Raw genomic sequence first — 20,011 nt, forward strand, 5'->3', positions numbered from 1 at the left:
CACGAGGAAATCTGCAGATGCTGGAAATGCAAGCAACACACACAAAATGCTGGTGGAACGCAGCAGGCCAGGCAGCATCTACAGGAAGAAGTACAGTCGACATTTTGGTCTCGGCCCGAAACGTCGACTGTACTTCTTCCTACAGATGCTGCCTGGCCTGCTGTATTCCACCGGCATTTTGTGTGTGTTACTTATCCACAAGCATCCTTTAGTATACCCTATTTGCACACAAAGATGTCATCTAAAACATTGACAGACTTCTATAGTTGCAGAGTGTGCTGACAGGTCGCATCATGGCCTGATATGGAAGCACCAATGCCCAGGAACAGAAAAATCTACAAGAAGTGGTGGATACAGCCCAGTCCATCACAAGAAAAACCCTCCCCACCATTCAGCACACCTTCAAGGAGCATCCATTACCAAGCACACTCACCATCCCGACCATGCTCTCTTCTCGCAGCTGCCGTCAGGAAGGGGCAGCAGGAGCCTTAGGTCCCATTTGACCAGGTTCAGGAATAGTTATTACCCTTCAACCATCAGGTTCCTGAACTAGCGTGGATAACTTTAATCATCTCAGTATTGAAATGATTCTCCAACCTATGGACTCATTTTCAAGAACTCTACAACTCATGTTCTCAGTATTATTTATTTGTACGCTTGCTTAATAATTATAGTTTTTTCATATTTGTACTGATTATATTCTTCTCCATATTGGTTGTTTCCCAGTCTTTGTGTGTAGCTCTTCATTGATTCTACTGTATTTCTTTGTTCTATTGTCAATCATCATTATGTGCCATGTCGTATGACGTGGGCAATCATACTCTTTCCATGACCGTGATTGTTCTTGGCACATTTTTCGGCAGAAGTGGTTTGCCATTGCCTTCTTCTGGGCAGTGTCTCTACAAGACGGGTGACCCCAGTCATTATCAATACCCTTCAGGGATTGTCACATAAATAGGATTTGTGAAATGCACCAGCTGCTCACATGACCATCCACTACTTGCTCCCATAGCTTCATGTGGCCTTCCTCAGGGGGTTAATCAGGTTCTACACCTTGCCCAAGGGGGACCTGCAGGCTAGTGGAGCGAAGGAGCCCATTACACTTCCTTCGGTAGAGACGTACAGAGACGTATCTCCACCCTGCCACCCAGCTACTATCAATGCCTGAAAGAAAATTAATCTCAGGTTAGTATATGGTGATGTATGTATACTTTGATAATAAATTTCCTTTGAACTTTGACATGCAGAGGTTCCTAGAAGCAGGAACCAAAACAAAATATGAGCTGAATCACTAAGATTGTCAGGATGATCAAACTGTGCTAAATAGATATATTTATTTTTACCAATTGAAAATAAGAGCTGTGTAGAATTGAACATGTTTTCCGTATGAAGTATCAATTGTTACAGTCATTATAAGAGAATAACAAGGCTTTATGCAGGGGATTCTAGCCTCCCAAAATAGCTTCTTCTGTTCAGCTCTCCCCCACTGTCTCCCACTGCTACTGCGGTATCCATCAACACACCAGGAGAATCAATTATTGACATAAAGAGTTCAACACCATAGCAAGACGTGACTAATTGTCTCCCATAGGGACTTTTCCTGGGGCTGGTAATTTCTACAAGTTTTATAAGAGCTTTGAATTTTTTCAAATTTAGCAAAAGAAAACAACATCAGATCAGCAAAAACACCTTTCTTTCAGTAATAAATTTCTGTGGCGACAGTGAATCACAACTGTCCAGAATTTATATTTCCATTAATTTCATATACTATGTTATGTACTTGTGTCTTGGCTGGGAGCAAAACAAAAAGTGCTGGTAACTTTGAAGTACTATAATAACTTTAGAACTGGGAGCATAAAAACAAAGATATGCACTTTATTCTGGCGTAAAAACAGCACGCAGCTTATCTGTCAGATACATGATCCTGTCCCAAAATCACCTATTGTATTTATCTATCATCCATATATCACACTGCATTTCTTCTTTGTAAATATTTGCATGAACACTCCTCACAAAGCTACTAGATTCACTCGCTCCTCAGTCCCATCAAACTCATCAACCACATATTGGTTTCTGATAATGTATCAGTTTCTGGCACCACCTCTGCCATTCTGCAACTCTTCAATAAATGCTGAATATATGCTCATACCATAGAACGTGGAACAGTACAGACCCTTTGGCTGTTGACATTTCATCTTATACATCTTTATTAAGTTGCCTTTGCTTCATAGAGAAAAGCCCGAGCTCACTCAAATCTAAACTGTAAACTTAAACTTAAACTGTGGCCCCTACCCATCCCCCACATGATTCATCTGTTGTCAGCCCCCAATCAACACATACTCCACTCTCCCCTCCTACCCCTCCTCACAGCCCCCCCACCCTGCTCTCGTGACTACACCCCTCCCTCACCTGAAACCACCATGGTGGGCTTCACAGCTGAACAGGTGAGAAGACAGCTGAAACGTCTCCACTTAAGCAAGGCTGCAGGCCCGGATGGTGTCAGCCCCAGGGTGCTCAAAGCCTGTGCCCCCCAGCTCTGTGGAGTACTTCACCATGTCTTCAACCTGAGCCTGAGTCTCCAGAGGGTTTCTGCGCTGTGGAAGACGTCCTGCCTCGTTCCTGTACCGAAGACGCTGCGCCCCAGTGGCTCCAATGACTACAGACCGGTGGCATTGACCTCCCACATCATGAAGACCCTGGAGAGACTTGTTCTAGAGCAGCTCCAGCCTATGGTTAGGCCACACTTAGACCCCCTTCAGTTCGCCTATCAGCCCCGACTAGGAGTTGAGGATGCCGTCGTCTACCTGCTGAACCGTGTCTACGCTCACCTGGACAAGCCAGCGAGCACTGTGAGGGTCATGTTTTTTGACTTCTCCAGTGTGTTCAACACCATCCGCCCTGCTCTGCTGGGTGAGAAGCTGACAGTGATGTAGGTGGATGCTTCCCTGGTGTCATGGATTATTGATTACCTGACTGGCAGACTGCAGTACGTGCGCTTGCAACACTGTGTGTCAGACAGAGTGGTCAGCAGCACTGGGGCTCCACAGGGGACTTTCCTGTCTCCCTTTCTCTTCACCATCTACACCTCGGACTTCAACTACTGCACAGAGTCTTGCCATCTTCAGAAGTTTTCTGATGACTCTGCCATAGTTGGATGCATCAGCAAGGGAGTTGATGCTGAGTACAGGGCTACGGTGGGAAACTTTGTCACATGGTGTGAGCAGAATCATCTGCAGCTTAATGTGAAAAAGACTAAGGAGCTGGTGGTGGACCTGAGGAGGGCTAAGGCACCGGTGACCCCTGTTTCCATCCAAGGGGTCAGTGTGGACATGGTGGAGAATTACAAATACCTGGGGATACGAATTGACAATAAACTGGACTGGTCAAAGAACACGGAGGCTGTCTACAAGAAGAGTCAGAGCCGTCTCTATTTCCTGAGGAGACTGAGGTCCTTTAACATCTGCCAGATGATGCTGAGTATGTTCTATGAGGCTGTGGTGGCCAGTGCTATCATGTTTGCTGTTGTGTGCTGGGGCAGCAGGCTGAGGGTAGCAGACACCAACAGAATCAACAAACTTATCCGTAAGGCCAGTGATGCTGTGGGGGTGGAACTGGACTCTCTGACGGTGGTGTCTGAAAAGAGGATGCTGTCCAAGTTGCATGCCATCTTGGACAATGACTCCCATCCACTCCATAATGTACTGGTTAGGCACAGGAGTACATTCAGCCAGAGACTCATTCCACCGAGATGTAACACTGAGCATCATAGGAAGTCATTCCTGCCTGTGGCCACCAAACTTTACAACTCCTCCCTCAGAGTGTCAGACACCCTGAGCCAATAGGTTGGTCCTGGACTTATTTCCACTTGGCATGATTAACTTATTATTTAATTATTATGGTTTTATATTGCTATATTTCTTCACTATTCTCGGTTGGTGTGACTGTAACGAAACCCAGTTTCCCTCGGGATCAATAAAGTATGTCTGTCTGTCTGTCTAAAGGTTCTGCTGAACTAAGTAGGCTAACAATGAACTAATTAAACTAACTTATTCACAAGGATATTGTCTGGGTAGTTAGATTGTGTTACGAGGAGAGCTGGGACTTTCTTTCCCAGTGACCTTATAGAGATATATGTAAAATCTTGGGGTAGGTGGAAGTGGGGAGGTAGATGAACTTGACTGTCAGCCTTTGTCCCAGAGTAGTTGAGTTTAAATCTAGAGAGCAGAAGCTAAGGTGAGGAGACAGACTTAAGAGGGACTTGATGAAAACATTTTTCAGTTAGAGGGTAGTGGCTATGTGGAACAAGCAGCCAGAAACTGTAGAAGCAGGCATAATTGCAATGCTTTGAAAATATTTAGACAGGTACATGAATATAAAAGATTTAGAGGACTATGAGTCTCTTAAAAATCCCTAATGTATCTACCTCTACCACCACCCTTGGTAGTGCATTCCATGCACCCACCATTCTGTGAAAAGCCTACCTCTGACATCCCCTCTACTCTTTTCTCCTATCACATTAAAATTATGCCCTTTTTGTATTAGCTTTGCTGCCCTGAGAAAGAAAGCACTGGCTGTTCACTCTATCTGGTAATGGGAATGGCAAAACACATTTGTAGAAACTTTTGTCAAGAATGATCATGGTCATGGAAAGACCATGATCACCCATGTCATACGACAAGACGCATAATGAACCAACTGGACTCCTTCAGTCCTATTTACAAACAATCTGCTGGAGCAATTTAGCGGGTCGAGCAGCATCTATGGGAGGAAAGGAATTGTCAACATCTTTGGTCAAAACTGAACAAAACCTGTTCCAAATTCCGGCATCTGCAGTCTCTTCTGATCGACATGCTGAGTTCCTCCAGCAGATTGTTTGTTGCTCCAGACTCCAACACTTGCTGTCTCTTGAGATGCAGGGTTTCAACCCGAAGTGTTTGCAATTTCTTTCCTCCTACAGATGCTACTCGACCCGCTGAGTTCTTCCAGCAGGTTGTTTGCTGCTCCAGATTCCAGCATCGAACAGTCTTTAGTGTCTTCAATCCAAGTTAACCTGTTGAGGCACGGTTTCCGGTGGCCACTCAGTTCAATCTGACTTCCCATTCCCATTCCAGCATGTCTGCCCATGGCCTCCTCTACAGCCACGATGAGGCCAAACTCAGGTTGGAGGAGCAACACCTCATATTCTGTCTGATTAGCCTCCAAACTGATGGCATGAACATCAATTTCTCTGACTTCCGGTAATTTCTCCCCCTGCCTTCCTTCAGTCTTTTCCCATTCCCACTCTGGTTACCTTTTCACCTCTTCTCTTCTCCTCAGCTACCCATTACCTCCCTTTGATTTCCCTTCTCTTTCCCATTTTTCCACAGTTCACTGTCCACTACTATTTACTAGATTTCTTCCTCTTCAGCTCTTTACCTCTTCCACCTATCACCTCCCAGCTTCTTACCACCCACCTACCTTTCCCCTCAACTACCTTCTCCTACCACCTTCCAGCTTGCATTCCTTCACACCTCCAGCCTTTTATGATGGCTTGTGCCTCATTCTTTATCAGTTCTGGTGAAGGATGTCAACCTTCAATATCAAACTGTTTATTCCCTTCCATAGACGCTGCATGGCTTGCTGAGTTCCTTCAGTATTTTTGTGTGTATGTGTGTTGCTCAAAAAGTTCAAACTTCATTTCGAAGTAAACTTATTATCGAAGTACATGTATGTCACCCTATACAACATTGAGATTCATTTCCTTGTGGGCATTCACAGTAAATTCAAAGAAACACAATAGGTTCAATGAAAACCTCACAAAATGGACAAACAACCAATATGCAAAATACAACAAATGGAACAATTGCAACAAATTTTATTTTAATAAAACAAATTAATAATAAATAAATAAGCAATAAATATCAACAAGATGAGATAAAGAATCCTTGAAAGTGAGTCCATAGGTTATGGGAACAGTACAGTGTTAGGGTGAGTGAAATTGAATAAAATTATCCCTTCTGGCTCAAGAGCCTGAAGGTTGAGGGGTAATGACCATTCCTGAACCTAGTGATGTGCGGTTGGGTCCTGAGGCTCCAATACCTCCTACCTGATGGCAGCAGCGAGACAAGAGATTTTGCAGGTGCTGTATATGTATGTACAAAAGGGGTGTCCATTGCAAACAAAACCCAATAGACACCAAGATGTAGCTTTGGTATAAAGTAGTCAGTATTTTGTATGGTCAGACCTTCTCATTGCCTGATCTGCTTTGGAACCTTATGACTTTTCTGCAGTGCAGATGGTTACTACATTTTGCATATGACCAACATCAAGCTACGCACGAGCCTCTGCCCTCTGTTCAAGCAGTGGTCTTGTGAATAACCACTAAAGAGCACAATCAATGTGATCCTGTTACTTATGGGCTTGAACCCTCAGGAAATGTTTCACATTCCACTTCGATGAGGACCGTCTTTGTATGGATGAGAATAATGATTAGCGTCATTTACAGATCTGCACTGCGTTGTAGAGGTGTGGAAAGTTTATGAAAGAATAAATTAATGCACCTCCCTGATCTTTATCTGTATCCCTGCAAATTTTCTTCTTAAAACGTTTCTCCAATTCCCATTTAAAGGCCACTATTGAATCATTATCCATCACCAGATCAACCCATGCATTTCAAGTCCTAACCACATTGCCACACGTATGCTTTTATATTTTTTTCAATTGGCTTAGATTTTGCCCTTTTTAAAATTAATTCTTCAATTACTCTATTGTACAGCAAAGCAGCAGACAGTACTCAGCATGAGCACCATTTCCATTTCCTCTGGGTGCTCCAGTTTCCTCCCACATTCTAAAGACATACGGGTTTGGGTTAGTGAGTTGTGATCAAATATTGTTGGTGCTGGAAGCATAGCAACAATTGCGGACTGCTGATACCTCAAAACTCCAACAGCCCTAGTTCCAACTTGACCTCTGATACTGTCCATAAGGCCATAAGATGTAGGAACAGAATTAGGCTATTTGGCTCATCGAGCCTATTCCACAATTCCATCATAGCAGATTTATTATGCTTCAAATCCATTCTTCAGCCTTCACCTCACAACCATTGACACCCTAACTAATTAAGAACCTATCAAATTCTCCTTTAAATATACCCAACAATTTGGCCTCCACGGCATCCTTAGCAATGAATTTCACAGATTCACCACCTTCAGGCTAAAGAAATTCCTCTTCATCTCTGTTCTTTTTTTTTAAAATTTGATGTCCTTCTATTCTGAGGCTGTGACCTCTGGTCTTAGACTTCCTCTACAATAAGAAATATCCTCTCTACATCCACTCTATCTAGGCCTTGCAGCATGGCTTTGGTCAGTTCTCTCTGTAAAGAAACACACACAAAATGCTGGAGGAACTCAGCAGGTCAGGCAGCATCCATGAAAAAGAGTAAATAGTTGACGTTTCGGGCCGAGATCCTTCATCAGGACAGGGAAAAAAGATGTGAATTTAGACCAAGATGGTAGGGGGAATGGAGGAAGTTGCACAAACAGATTGACAACGTATACAATGCACACACAAAATGCTGGAGGAACTCAGCAGGCCAGGCAGCATCTATAGGAAACCCACAACGTTTCGGGCCAAGACCATCAGCAAGACTGAGATTGATGTTGATTTCTCCTCAAGAAGGTTCTTGGCCTGAAGCAATGACTGTTTATTAATTTCCATTGATGCTGCCTGACCTGCTGAGTTCCTCTAACATTTTTTGTGTGTTGCTTTGGATTTCTCCTGATTGCTCCTTTCCTCCCACATTGCAGAGATATACTGAATGGCAGGATAATTAGCCCATCTAAATTACCTTTAGAAAAGGAGGATAATATGCAAACATACAATATCATATTATTGTGATTCCCCAAATTCAAGTCAGATAGATCCTGCTACCCACATTTTCTTTCCTCGTCTTGGGGGATTATCAATTGTATGCAGATACAGTATGCCACTGAATGTTGACTGATTAATCCCATTCCACCAAGAGAAATAATATCTTTCTTGTAAGAGGTGAAATTTGATCTATTTTTATTTTATACAATAGAGTTTAGTCTATGAGCTCTATCTCAGTCATGGAGGCTTGAGAACAGGATCTAGATCATAAGGTGAAAGATTAGCTTTTTTTGTCACATGTAAATTGAAATATATAGCGAAACGCATTTTTGCGTCGTCGTTATTTTCTTGAGGGGCAGCCCACAAGTGTCGCCATGCTCCCGGCACCAACATTGCATGTCCATAATTTTACTAGCCCTAACTGTACATCTTTTGGCACATTGGTGGAGGAAACCCACATGGTCACAGGGAGGATGTTCAGAATCCTCGTGGAAAGCACCAGAAACTGAACCTTGATCAGTGATTGCTGGCTCAGTAAAGCGATTGCAGTCATCGCTAAGCTATCATGCTGCAGTCGAGTACACCGTATTTGCGGACATTGCAGGGATCAGCCCACTCAAAGTCCAGTGGGATAGCCGCGACCTAGGAGAAAAAAGCTTTCCAATCAGTCTCTTCCAAGCCAGGCGTGGCTCTGGGACAGACTGGCTCTGTGGCCTGCAAGCAACAAACAACACAGCACTAGATCGAACTGAAACTGAACATTCCTGGACTGTTTCGATGACTTTGTGGTTTTATATTCTAGGTTTTTCACTTAATTTTTTTTGTTGCCATTTTGCGCAATTTGTTCTTTTTTTTTTGCGAACCGGGGGCTTGATGGTTTTCTTTCAACGGGTTACATTGTTTTTTTTATCTGTGGAAGGATGAATCTCAGGGCTGTACACTTTGATAACAAATGCACGTTGATTTAAAAGACCAGGAATTTTCAAAGATTCAGTCTTTCAGTCACAAGCCCCAGTGAAAAGGGCAAGGATATCAAGGCGCAGGCAATAAATACCAGTCCTGCCATCAACCACACAGCCAAAGCCAAACAAAATAAAACACGATGAGGTGCTACAGTTTCTTGACTGAATGTGGAATGTAACATCTCTTTACTCTGTTTAACGCCTGGGATAGCACACATTGCCATGACTGCACCTTTGGTTTAAGTTTACAAAATCTGTTTGGAATTTCAAAGAGTCAAAGAATGAATGTGCCGAGAATAGAACTCTCAGCACCAGCCACTGTGTGTCCACTTGACTTCCCTTCTAGATCAAAGCAAATCCTTTCACTCTTTGGCAGAGGCATTTATAGTTAATTAAGGCTTTCCCGTGAGATCATAATTGGAAATATTTGGAAAAATCATTTAACTGTAAAATGTAAGATTAAACTGAAACATCTGGTGCCAACTTTACTCATAATGAGCAGTGTTCTTGTTAATAAAGAGGAATAAGAATTTAACAACATTGCCATATCCATCAAGGCAATGTGTCTGAATGCATTTCATCATTCGTTTGCTTGAATTCAACTTGATTCCCAGGCAACACGTGTAAAATGCTGCTAGTTAATCAGGTGTATAATGTACTGTACACCACCGAGTCTCTAAGCCTAACTAGGAAAAAAATCCATTATTTTTCAGTTTCTTTATTTTCTGGATGCACGCTGTGAATTATCTTTGAAGCAGAGGGAGTTTACTGTACGTTACCTGAATGACTGAGCCATTAGCTGTCCTCAGCAATGAAAAGCTACTATGCACTGCAATTGAACATTTGCGTTGCTTTGCCAATACTGAACCAGCATATCAGAAAGGCGATCAAACAAGAAATAATTTTAGAAATAGCTGGAAGGCCATTCAACCATTACACACTCAGTGGGCACTTTATTAAGTCCACCTGTACATCAACATGTTAATATAAATATCTAATCAACCAATCATGTGGCAGCAAGTGAATGACTGCCACATGTATGCAGATATGATCAAGAGGTTCAGATTGTTTTACAGACCAAACATCAAGATGGGGAAGAAATGTGATCTCAGTTCCGTTTGAAAGTGGAATGATTGTTGGTGCCAGGTGGTGCAGTTTCTGTATCTCAGAAACTACTGATCTCCTGGAATTTTCATGCACATTGGTCTCTAGAGTTTAGAGGATGGTGCAACAAAAAAACAAAAAAAAAATCCAATGGGTGAAAACACATTGTTAATGAAAGAGGTCAGAGGAGAATGTCCAGACTGGTTCAAGCCGACAGGAGGATGACAGTAATCCAATGGCGTGTAGAAGAGCATCTTTGGATGCATGAAGTGGGTGGGCCACAGCATCAGAAGATCACAAACATGCACTTAGTGGCCACCTAGGTACATGAGGTACCTAATAAAGTGGCCACTGAGTGTATCTGTGACTGCTACTTGGGGGAAAGAGAGATAACCAGTTGTCCTGATTCCTTGCTCTGCTAGTTTATCCTCCCCAGGAGGAAAAATTATTCAATCGTCCATTGAAAATTACTGATAAATTGGATGAACTTCCATAAGTTGAGTGAGTAGGTTATTTGAAGGCAAAGGGGCGTCTGGCAAGTGTAAGGCTTTCAAAAGTGACATAGCAAGAGGTCAAGCTGAACATGTCTCTGGTGGATTAAAGGGCAATTCTGACTGGAAGAGGGAACTCTGACTGTTGCCAGGCCTCGAGGGGATGGGTTATAAGGAGAGGCTGAGCAAGCTAGAGAGATTGAGGGGTTTCTCCTATCACCTTCTAGCTTGTAGTATTTTCTCTCCCCCCCCCAACCTTATTTTTACTTCTCCCCCTTCCTTCCTAGTACTGATTGAAAGGTCTCAGCCCAAATTGCCAGCTCTTATTCCTCTCCACAGATGCTGCCTGACCTGCTGTGTTCCTCCAGCATTTCGTATATGTTGCTCTGGATTTCCAGCATCTGCATACTCTGTTGTGCTTAGGACATTATTCCTTGGGAGGGCCTTAGGAATTACTTTACAGAAGTGTATAAAGTCACGAAGGTTATAGATAGGGTGAAAGAGAGAGAAGATCTAGGCCTCATATGGAGCCAGTGATCATTAATGGAGAATGTGTGGAGCAGGTTAAGACCTACAAGTATCTGGGAGTACAGTTGGACGAGAAGCTAGACTGGACTGCCAACACAGATGCCTTGTGCAGGAAGGCACAGAGTCGACTGTACTTCCTTAGAAGGTTGGCGTCATTCAATGTCTGCAGTGAGATGCTGAAGATGTTCTATAGGTCAGTTGTTGAGAGCGCCCTCTTCTTTGTGGTGGCGTGTTGGGGAGGAAGCATTAAGAAGAAGGACGCCTCACGTCTTAATAAGCTGATAAGGAAGGCGGGCTCTGTCGTGGGCAAAGTACTGGAGAGTTTAACATCAGTAGCTGAGCGAAGGGCGCTGAGTAGGCTACGGTCAATTATGGAAAACCCTGAACATCCTCTACATAGCACCATCCAGAGACAGAGAAGCAGTTTCAGCGACAGGTTACTGTCGATGCAATGCTCCTCAGACAGGATGAAGAGGTCAATACTCCCCAATGCCATTAGGCTTTACAATTCAACTGCCAGGACTTAAGAACTTTTTTTTAAAGCTATTATTAATGCCTTTGAGTTAGTGATTTAGATGCATATCATATTATTACTAAGTTAAGTATTGTATGTAATGAGTTTTTGATACAACAAGTGTATGGGACATTGGAAAAATGTTGAATTTCCCCATGGGGATGAATAAAGTATCTATCTATCTATCTATCTATCTAAGAGGTTTGAGGAGAGATAGGAAAGAATTTATCAGAGCCTGAGGGGCAACTCTTTCACACAGAGGGTGGTATGTGTATGGAACAAGCTACCAGAGGAAATGGTTGAGGCAGGTACAAATTCAACATTGAACAGGCTGTTGGACGAGTACAGGTTTAAGAAGATATGGCCCTACACAGCCAAATGGGACCAGCTCAGATGGCCACCTTAGTTGAACCGAAAGACCTGTTTCCATGCTGAATGACTGATTACCATTTCTAGCAGTAAACTCCAGATGATAACTTGTTACATAAAAATATCTTCTTATTTCTCTATTTGGAATTCTCCCAATTCTGTGAAATTCTTTGCCACAGGCAACTGTGGAGGCCAAGTCTTTATGTATATTTAAGGCAGAGGTTGATAGATTCTTGATTGGTCAGGGAATGAAGGGAGAAGGCAGAAGATTGGGGCTGAGAGGAAAATTGATGATTAAATGGTGGAGCAGACTCGATGGGCCAAATGGCCTAATTCTATGGTCTTATGGTCAATTATGCTAAATCAATGTTGTTGGTTAGTGAAGCTGTTGGTCTTCCCAACCATGGCATCTAAATATCTAATAATGGTTTAATAATGAGATATTCCAAAAGGCATAATTCTAATAGGGACACATGAATAACACGCATACAAAAATAATTGCAAATGCCAATGAAGGGTCTCAACTTGAAACATGGACAGTTTACTCCTCCATAGATGTTGCATGGCTTGCTGAGTTCCTCCAGCATTATGTGTGTTGTTTTAGATTTCCAGCATCTGCATATTTTCTCATGTTTATGGTAGAAAATTCTTTTTAAAAAGAACACATAGAGTCCAGGGCTTTATAGACACATGGAATGCAAGCAGGACGTCATGGGTAATGTGAGCATCCTGTGGTCTCCTATTCAATCAAATACATAATCTATTAGGTGTTGAAATGGTCTCTGAAGAAGTGGTGTTGAATATGGCCAATTTCTGCTCCAAGCTACTAGAAAAACTTGGCACATCGCGGAGCATCTGTGAGAGGAAAGGAATTGTTAAATGTTTCAGGTCAAAACATCACCAGATGTATGTCAATGATTTAGACTACGGTATTAATGGACTTGTGGCAAAATCTGCCAATGTTACAAAGATAGGTGGAGGAGCGGGTAGTGTTGAGAAAACAGAGAGCCTGCAGAGAGACTTGGATAGTTTTTAGGGGAATGGGCAAAGAAGTGGAAGACGAAATACAATGTTGGAAAGTGTATGTTCATGTACTTTCGTGGAAGAAATAAACGGGCAGACTATTATTTAGATGGGGAGGGAATTCAAAATGCAGAGATGCAAAGGGACTTGGGAGTCCTTGTGCAAGATACCCTAAAGGCTATCCCCCAGGTTGAGTCTGTTGTGAAGAAGGCGAATGCAATGTTGACATTCCTTTCTAGTGGTATAGAATATAAGAGCAGGGATGTAATGTTGAGGCTCTATAAGGCACTCGTGAGACTTCAGGATTGAAGAACGTCTCTTTAGCACTGAGATACAGAGAAATTACTTTAGTCAGAGGATGGTAAATCAGTGGAATTTGTTGCCACAAGTGGCTGTGAAGGCCAATTCATTGGGTGTATTTAAGGCAGAGATAGATTGGTTCTTGATTAGCTAGGGCATCAAAGGGTATGGGGTGAAAGCAGAGGAGTCGGGATGACTGGAAGAATTGGATCAGCCCATAATTGAATAGCAGAGCAGACTTGATGGGCTGAATGGCCTACTGAATGCTCCTATATTATATGGTCTTATAATTTGTACTGTACCCTTCAATATTAACTTATGCACCTTAGTTATCTATGCAGAATTCATTTGAAGATTTTATTCTTACTTTCCTAAGTTATTGTATGTTATACGAGTGCAATATGTATTAATGTGCATCACACCCTGGTTCAGAGAAACATTGTCTTATTTGACTGTATACACGTATATAGTTAAATGACAATAAACTGACTTGAAACTCTGCGTCAGAATGGTTCCTAACTTGATGAACTCCTCCAGCACAAGTGGCATCACCTATAGATAGGGCTTTAAGGAAAGTGTTTGACACATTGGACAAAGTATTGAGTACAGCAATTGGGATGGCATGTTGAAGTTGTATAAGATGTTGGTTGGTCTACTTTGGAGTACTGTCTGAAGTTCTGGTTATTTACCTACAGGAAAGATATCAATAGGATTGAAAGAGTACAAAGAAAATTTAGAAGGATGTTGCTGGGTCTTCAGGACCAGAGTTATGGAAAGGTTGAACAGGCTAGGACTTTATTCCCTGGAGCATAGGAGAATGAGGGGAGATTTGACAGAGGTATAAAAAATTATGAGGGAATTATATAGGGTAAATACCAGCAGGCTTTTTCTGCTGAGGTTATGTGATACTTGAACTAGAGGGGAAATATTTAAAGGGAACATGAGGAGGAACTTCTTCATCAGATGGTGGTGAGAGTCTGAAATGAGCTGCCAGTGGAAGTGGTGGATATAGGATCGATTTCAACATTTAGGAGAAATTTTGAGAAGTTAATGGATGGGAGGTGTACGGAGGACTATGATCCGAGCAAGTTGATGGAACTAGGCAGAATAATAGTTCAGCATGGACTAGATGGGCTGAATGGCCAGTATCTCTGCTGTAATACTCTATGACTCTGATATTGTTGCTCCAGATTCCGGAAGCTGCTGTCACTTATATTTCCTTTCTAGGCCTGGTATTGAAGTCACCAAGGAAATCAGGCTGTCTCCCTCTTCTGAATGTTGGAATACAATTCCTCAAGGCTTTAATCATGGTTTCAAAGACTGGGATGTTGATTGCTATAGGGTACTGGCTCCATGAGTGAATGAGAGGGGTTTTAGACATGCATACATCTCACAGAAGTAACTTATTCTTGATGGCCTAACTTTTCTGGAGACAGCATTCATCCAGGTGCCCTTCTTCAGGACATATGCCCATCACCTCAGGCTTTCAGCTGGCTATCTTGTGTGTGGCAACAGTGCCCAAATTCACAAACTAATCTCGCTCCGGGTGGTGTTGCTTAGGTTGTTGTGAAAAGGCTTCAAATGGATCGTTAAACAAGTTTGGGATTTAAATTGAGACGACAAAATCTGTAGATGCTGGAAATCCAAGCGACACCCACAGAATGCTGGAGGAACTCAGCAGGCCAGGCAGCATCGATGGAAAAGAATAAAGAGTCGATATTTCAGGTCAAGATCCTTCATCGGGACTGGAAAAAAAAGGGTGAGAAGTTAGAGCAAGAAGGTGGAGGAGGGGAAGTTGGTAGATGAAAGAGATAAAGGACTGAAGAAGGGGCAATTCTGATGGGAGAGGACACATGTCATGGACAAAAGGGGGAGGAACATGATGGGCAGGTAAGGAGAAAAGGTGAGAGAGGGAAATGGGGTAGGGAAGGGGGCAACTATCGAAAGTTCGAGAAATCAATGTATATTCCATCGGGTTGAGGGCTACCCAGATGAAATACAAGGTGTTGCTCTTTCAACCCGAGTATGGTCTATTTGCGGCAGTGGAGGGGCCATGGACTGTCGTGTCTGAATGAGAATGGGAAGCAGAATTGAAATGAGTCGGCTTTCTGGCAGACTGAGTGCAGTTACTCAACAAAGCGGTCTCCCAATCTACATCGGGTCTCATCAATGTACAGAAGACCACACCGGGAATGCCAAACAAAGTAGATGACCCCAAAGGACCCACAGGTGAAGTGTCGCCTCATTCGGAAGGACTGTTTGGGCCCTGAATGGCAGTGAGGGTGGAGGTGTAGGGGCACTTGTTCCACTTACAAGGGTAAGTGCCAGGAAGAAGATCAATGGGAAGGGATAAACAGACAAGTGAGTCACATTTGGAGTGAATCCCTGCAGAAAGCCGGGGGTGGGGGGGGGGGGGTTATGTGAAAGATGTATTTGGTGGTGGGATCCCACTGGAGATGGCAGAAGTTATAGAGAATTATGTGCTAGATGCAGAGGCTGGTGAGATGGTAGGCAGGGACAAGAAGAGCCCTGTCCCTGGTGGGGTGCTGGGAGGATGGGGTGGGGACAGACGTGTGCAAAATGGAACAGATGCTGGTGAGGGCAGTGTTGATGGTAGAGGAAGGAAAACCCCTTTCTTTGAAAGAGGAGGACATATCATTAGTTTTAAAATTAAAAGCCTCATCTTGAGAGCACATGTGGCAAAGATGGATGATGGAAGAAGGGGATGGTATTTTTTCCAAGTTACAGGGTGGGAAGGGGTATAGTCCAGGTAGCTGACAATATAAGGTTTATAAAAGATATCAGTAGATAAACTGTCTCTAGAAATAGAGAAAGAGATGGAGAAAGGGGAGGGAGGTGTTGGAAATACACAGGGTAAATTTGAGGGCAGGTTTTAAGTTGGAGGCAAAGTTGAGTAAGTCGACTTGCTCAGCATGGGTGCAGGAAGCAGCACCAATGACATTATCGATGTAGCATATGAAAAATTGGGGAGTGATACCAGGGTAGATATGGAGCAAAGACTGTTTCCCTCTCCTGGTTTCATCTATCACCTACCACCTTGTACTTCTTCCTCCCCTCCTCCTACCTTCTTGCTCTAGCTTTTCATTCTAATTAAAGGTCTCAGCCCAAAATGTCGACTGTTTAGATCTGCCTGGCCTGCTGAGTTCCTCCATCATTTTGTGTGTTGCTGGGATTTAAACAGGTTGAGTAAGCAAGAAGTTAGCAAGTACAGCACAATGTAGACAAAACAGAACACAAACAGATTTTGATGCACAGAACAGAAAAGACCATAAGACATCGGAGCAGAATTAGCCCATTCAGCCCATTGTGTCTGCTCCGACATTCGTTCAAGGCTTATTTATTATCCCTCTCAACTCCGTAACCTTTGGCACCCTTACTAATCAAGAACTTATCAACATCCGCTTAAAATATGCCCAAATAACTTAGCCTTCATAGCTGTCTGTGGCAATGAATTCCACAACTCACTACCGAGTCTTGATACAATGTTTTTTTTTAAATGGTAAGAGACGAGGCATTGAAAAACCAAAGAAATGTAGATGCTAGAAATCTGAAATAAAAGCAGTAAATGCTGGAAACACACGTGCCTCTTTCTCCAAGGAGTGCATCTGTGAGTAACCACATTTATTCATGTAGCATATTTGGTCCCCGCCGGACACTCTACTCTTAACTGTGGCTCCAAGTAGCAGTTTATATGCGACAGTGGCTACACCCCGGTTCGCTGCTTCAACAGGCGGGCTAAACCAGGTGATGATAGCCAAAGGCCTCACACCTCTGTAAGACAGGGTCATGCCTGACTGAGCATGCAAGTTCAGCTGCAGTGGATGAGATCTACAGTGAGGTCTATGGCCAGGAAGGAGGTACTATAATACTCTGTGGAGAGTGACGTGCATGACAAGGCACAGAAGATGTCATGGTCATCCACTGCAACCAAGGAAGAACCCAGTTTGTGACGCTCATTTCATACCACTGGATATGGACTTCTGAGGTCAAGAGTGAAATTGCCCCAGTGCAACAGTTTTTCCCACTTTAAAAACTTTCCTGCCCAGCTTTCCTATCATTTTTAAGCATGACAGACAACCACCATGCATCCAGTGCATTAATCCAATCTCTCAATTAGTCCAATAAAACAAAATTTGGCGCACAAGGTAACCTGATGAATACTGACAATGCCGAAGGTGATCATGGTGGTACTGAACTGCTCACGGACCGTTTGTCCCACTCCCATCAAGGAGGAGGTTACACTTTAACTTGGGTCTTTTAAATCAATCTTTTATTCACAAGGAAATGAATTACTTTATTTTTTGTGTATACATGGCACAATATCAAATTATGTACATGTAAATAGAAGGGCTGCCTTCAAACCTTACCGTGAAGTTATTTGGTAGAGTCACGGATTTTTTAAAACTTCAGGAAATGACCAGCAGTATAGAGTTGAAACAATCTGTAAGGTGGTGTTGTTAACTTTAAATGAGACAACATTCAAAATGTTCACTGTCATATAAACAAACACTGCTAATAAAGTAACTTACATAGTATTTATAATACTATTCTGTGGTTGCACATTATCTTGATATACAGCAGGGATTAGGGGACTCACCTCGGGTACTAATTTATGTCACTATAATACCTTCTGACAAAAAGACAGTAAAAAAAAAATCAGTAAACACAAACAGAAGGTATTAATCTAATCTGTGTCTATGGTGTGCAGCATCGGGAAACAGAAGTAAACCTCACCAAACTATAATTTATGTATCGAGTTTGTGAGGAATATAGTACCATAGTCTAAATTACACATTTGCTCTAAAAGTATTAGTCAACTACTATAAGCAATAAATATTTATTTGTGCACTGTGGTTCTGAGAACTGTAAATTTTCTGCATTAATCTACTATCTGAATTCACTTTTGTTCTTTGAAATATTCACAGCATTTTTGAAAGATGTTGCTGTCCCAAAGGTATGCTCAAAAATGTGACTTGAGCTCATCAGATGTCTCTTCTGCCTCTAATGGCCTGTTAAGTAGTCCTGCGTGGAATCAGACGCAAAAGAGTCTGCATCCTCATTATCAGAGTCATCACTGCTGTCATCAGCTGCAGGCTCCCCTGTCAGTGCAATACGAGCATAATCATCTGTGTCGATTGATTTGCAGAAGTGAATAGCATATTTCAGTTTTTCTTCCAATACCTGCTTACACGAGTATCGGGGCAACTTCAGTAGAAAAAAACAAGTGTACGATTCTGGAAGGAAGTGATCTGGAGGATTGTACTTGTCCAGCACCTGCCACAAGATAAAAATATCTACCATTAATGATCAGATCAATCTAGGACCCAACCACAATAAATTTTCAATAATGTTTATGGTCATTCAACATGTGCAGTATATGCTAAATAAAACAAAGCTCCTCTGGACCAAGGTGCACCACACGGTACATAAAACTCACACATAACACAAAGTAATATTACCACAAATAAATTAACAAATAGTAAAATATATTACAGAAGATTGACATTTAGCATAAAGTGCATTTATGACACAAGTTAAAAAGTAAACAGTATAACTCTTCTCACGCTTCATGAGTGATGAGACCTGGATGGTGGCAGGGAGTTCAGTCGTCTCAAGGTCTGGGGGAAGAAGCTGTTTCCCATCCCATCAGCCCTTGTTCCCAATGCTACCTCCTGCCTAATGGTAGAGGAGTCAAAGAGATTTTGGGACAGATATATAGACATACCCTAGAATTTCACTATACCCCTTCCCTGATCTCACAATTATTTGGAGCACTTTCTTGGGACTTTCAAAATTCTGGACTACAATGGGCAAAGGGGAGAACAAAGGATGGACAAGAGATGGAAAATGAAGATGTAGAGGGAGTGGCAGAAGGGTGTGAGAAGGACTAGATAAGGGGAGGGAAATTGACCAGGAAAGAGAATGGGAGGGAAAAGATGGAGAAGGGAGGGAGAGGTAGTCTTACAGTACTGTACTTGGTGCTCCTAATAGATAAGGGGAGTGGTTAGTGCATCAATTCACAGCAATCAGGGTTCGATCTTCGCTACTGTCTGTAAGAAGTTGTACATTTGTCCCGTGACCATGTGGGTTTCCTCCAGGTGCTCCAGTTCTAGTGATGTTGGTACAGCGATATACCAGCTAGAATACAAGCAAAAGCACTGAAACCCTTCCTCAGCTTTATGCCCTGAGATCTCTTCAACACCTGTAAGGGATATAACGTGTCTTGCAGAGCATTGCACCTATAGTAATATTCACTGGTTTTGTGTGCTGAAGAAGCTGACGCAGAGGCACGAATGCTACCAGTTGAGACATTGTTAACCCTAACCCTGATTCACTAACCCAAATTCAGATTTCACTACCGTACAACTCAACTGTTTCACTTGTCCATTCCTACATGGAGACATTACCTGAATAACAAAATCCCGTCCTCTGAAGTCTGCAATTGTCCTCGGCAGTCTTGTCCTTCCCCACACAAAGCGCAGGAAGAGGGAGCGTTCAGTATTGGAGAAGGATTCCATCACTTCCCAGAACCACTGAATTAATGGAGCACTTGGCTCTATTCCTTTGTACGTGGCTACAGACTTCAAAAGATGAAGTGGTATATCGGGACTTCCACACACCTACAATTTTACAAAGAGAGGCCATTCAGTTTTAGTCATTATCAGCTATTTTGGATTGCTTCTTTGTCCCCTTCTGTGCAAAAAGTTTTTTTTTTCCACTTGATCCCTTCAATTAAAGATAATTCAATTTGTATCTTTCAACTGAATTCAATTCAAAGTACATTTATCATAGGAAGTATAAATTATGCAACCTAGTGATTTGTTTGCTTACAGGTAGCCACAAAGCAAGAA

The 20,011-nt window shown here is 42.5% G+C and overlaps 1 protein-coding gene across 8 annotated transcripts in view; it reads right to left on the minus strand.

Moving 5' to 3' along the window:
• Window positions 1-17,408: 17,408 nt before the first annotated feature.
• The window catches only part of herc2 (HECT and RLD domain containing E3 ubiquitin protein ligase 2), a 244,342-nt gene continuing 241,739 nt past the window's right edge, over window positions 17,409-20,011 (minus strand). For all 8 annotated transcript variants that reach the window (XM_073044124.1, XM_073044123.1, XM_073044120.1 and 5 more), the window contains 2 exons: window positions 19,568-19,780; window positions 17,409-18,434 (listed from right to left, as the gene is read on the minus strand). In XM_073044124.1, the coding sequence (XP_072900225.1) occupies window positions 18,162-18,434; window positions 19,568-19,780 (486 nt within the window). In that variant the 3' untranslated portion in view covers window positions 17,409-18,161. The remainder of the gene's footprint in view (window positions 18,435-19,567; window positions 19,781-20,011) is intronic.

The sequence above is a fragment of the Hemitrygon akajei genome, chromosome 4 (genome assembly GCF_048418815.1).
Source record: "Hemitrygon akajei chromosome 4, sHemAka1.3, whole genome shotgun sequence".
Classification (NCBI taxonomy): Eukaryota; Metazoa; Chordata; class Chondrichthyes; order Myliobatiformes; family Dasyatidae; genus Hemitrygon; species Hemitrygon akajei.